The sequence below is a fragment of the Octodon degus genome, unplaced genomic scaffold (genome assembly GCF_000260255.1).
Source record: "Octodon degus isolate 3935 unplaced genomic scaffold, OctDeg1.0 scaffold00146, whole genome shotgun sequence".
Classification (NCBI taxonomy): Eukaryota; Metazoa; Chordata; class Mammalia; order Rodentia; family Octodontidae; genus Octodon; species Octodon degus.
The window spans coordinates 6,530,843-6,533,785 of record NW_004524722.1 but is presented as its reverse complement, the minus strand read 5'-3'; the positions used below and the strand labels follow the sequence as shown (position 1 = coordinate 6,533,785).

Sequence of the window (2,943 nt, the reverse complement as noted above, 5' to 3'; positions counted from 1 at the left end):
TTGCATATACGCATCTCACTTGGAAAAGCAGATCACATGTGGGGAGAACTCCACAGATGCAATCAGAATGGAAAGATTCCTTAAGAGTTATAGGAAAAATTCATCACATTCTTCTTCATGAAAAACTCTTAAAATATCATGTATCTTTTTATTTTTATGTTTCCAGAATCTATTGTTTTGTTATATATAATAAAATATTAATGAGAGCTATTGATCAAAACAAGCAATTAAGAAAAAAGTCTATTGCAAGGTATTAAAAGCCTATAGTCTTTGATGTAGAGGAATATATATTATAATGTAGCCAAGAGTTAAGTATTTGCAAAAGAAAAGCAACATTTCATTCCACAGGGTCCTTACCTGTTCCACTGACATTAAGCAGAAGAGTAGTCCTAATGAAATACTTTAAATCAAGCCTTAGAGATTCTAAAAATTTCCAGTTATTGGACATTAATCACATGATATATTCTGCATTAAGTGTAGGGGAATTATGAATGTAATAAATCTAAAGTCAAAGTCATTTCTACTACAAGATTCTGAACTTGGATTACAATGCATAGTTCTGAGGATTTCATATCAATTTGTTTTCCCAAAGATACTTATGACCCGCTCCCGAATTTGCTTAGTTCTCACTCCATAAATGACAGGATTCAGGGCAGGAGGAACAACAACATACAGATTGGCAAGGAGAATGTGAATGTACCCAGGGACATTTCTTCCAAATCTGTGGGTCATGAAGGAGAAAAAGGCTGGAATGAAGAAGACTAGAATGACACAGATGTGGGAGCCACATGTATTGAGGGCCTTGAGTTTGGCCTCTCGAGAAGGCAGGCAGAAGACAGCTCGGAGTATTCTCACATAGGAGATGACAATTAGAACCACATCTATCAGCACCATTGATATAAGAATTAGTCCAAATATCATATTTACCTTGATGTTGGCACAGGCCAGCCGGGCAATTCCCATGTGCTCGCAATAAGTGTGTGGGATTATACGGTGTCCACAGAAAGGTAGCCTCAAGATTAGAAACACCAGAGGGATGACCAAAATGAAGTTGACCCCAAAGACCACCAGAAGGATGAGCCCGATAGTTCTGTTAGTGAGAATTAGACTGTATTGCAAAGGGTTGCAGATGGCAATGTAGCGATCGAAGGCCATAGCAACCAACACAACAGTCTCCATCGCAGTGAATATATGAATAAAGAACATCTGGGTTACACAACCCCCAAAGCTAATCTCCTTTAAATTAAACCAAAATATTCCCAGCATTTTGGGAATAGTGGATGTAGACAAGCCCAGATCAATGGAGCCCAACATAGCCAGAAAGTAAAACATGGGCTGATGGAGACTTTGTTCTGTCTTGATAACAAACAAGATAGTGATGTTTCCCACAAGAGCAATCGAATACACAGAGAAAAAAGGAAGCCCAATCCAAACGTGCATCTCTTCAAGGCCTGGAATCCCCAGCAGGAGGAAAGAGGAGGGGTGGAACTTGCTGTTATTTGAGGGGGGCATCCCTCTTGGTTCTTTTGGAATCTGAGAGAAAGCAAATCATCAAATCATTTGAAAATACACATGTCAATAAAATATATAAACATATACATATACATATATATAGGTAATAAGTCATGAGGAACATTCCAACAAAGTGATATTTAAGGAGATAATAGCATGCAAGGATGTTTTAGGTTGTTAATAATGAAAATAATATATTTAAGACATGAAAGGATACAGATTTGCAATCTACAGAGAATGTTATTTTATTTATTTGTACTTGTGATTCTGGGGGGTGAAGCCAGGGTATTGTGCAAATGAGCTGCCACTGAGCTACCCCACCAACCTTTTGGTTGGTGACCCAGTTGGTCACTCCATGTGACCTCCTATGTAGTCACAGGGAGAACAGAGTCAAAGTAAGGACAACTGTTCTTCTTGAATAAGGCTATGAAACAAAGGCCTTAGGGATGAACAACTCTTTCTTTGTAGAATCAGAAAGCAGGTCCATGAAGCAGAATGAAGGAATTCTACTCTTCCTCTCATGTTGTTTCCTGCTTTCCTTCTAGATGGCTGTGTAATGAGTTATACTTAAGAAAAGCCTCTGTTGGGAGCCGTTTAGCTAAGTGAGCTCCAGATAAGACAGTCAGAGCAAGGACACCCATATTTCCCAGGGCCTTTTCAAACTTTGTACTGAAATTTCTATAGCATTGAGGCAAAAGTTCTGGATAAACCTAAAGCATCATATTTTATCTATGCTTTTGCAAGAACTGAAATAAAGAACAAGCAAAGTAGGAGACAGTGTGCCTACCAAAAGCATTCACACAACACCTACTGAAGCTTCTGCTACATGGCCTGAAGATACTGTTTACCACAACTCCAGCCTAACTTGAAGGGTGTTTGTCTCTGTGTCTCAGACTTACTGTCTCTTGTTTCCAGTGCCTCACTGCAAGACAGCATCACCTATCTTATCCCCGACCTGAGGTCCCTCTTAGGATCAGATTACTACAGTATCTCCCCTCCTAATTTCATTCTGTTTATCATCCTACAAAGGGAAATTTATATTTCTGCTGCAATAGGATACCCACTGCCAACTGATGCCCCATAGGACCATTACTCTTGAGGTTTAGAAGTAATTTTTTTCCTGAAAGAAAATATTTAATTCTCCTATGACTTTATTTCTGAATCAGGAGGTCTGTAATGCCCACCTTTCATTATCAATTTCTCCTCTGACCATCCTTACAGACCCACTACTGAGATTCTCTTCTCAGCATTAAACCATTGAAAATGTTTGATCTGATTTACAGTGATAAAAGGAAGATAATATAACTGGAACTTTATGAGATATCTTGGAGAAGTAGTGAATATAAAAATGAAAATAACAGTAATGCTTGGCATGGAAAGTGGTATAAATAGGAGTGAGAAAGAGGATTCCAATGCCTTCTTAGAGTCCTA

The 2,943-nt window shown here is 38.5% G+C and overlaps 1 protein-coding gene across 1 annotated transcript; it reads right to left on the bottom strand.

Annotated features, from left to right (window-relative positions):
- Nucleotides 1-573: 573 nt before the first annotated feature.
- On the bottom strand, nucleotides 574-1,512 carry LOC101585128 (olfactory receptor 52E8-like). The gene has a single exon (XM_004642017.1). It carries the CDS (start codon nucleotides 1,510-1,512, stop codon nucleotides 574-576), a length of 939 nt encoding a protein of 312 aa, XP_004642074.1.
- Nucleotides 1,513-2,943: the final 1,431 nt, after the last annotated feature.

What these genes read in the sequence shown, in the direction of transcription:
- LOC101585128 (XM_004642017.1), bottom strand. Translation starts at nt 1,512, where the DNA reads ATGCCCCCCTCAAATAACAGCAAGTTCCACCCCTCCTCTTTCCTCCTG.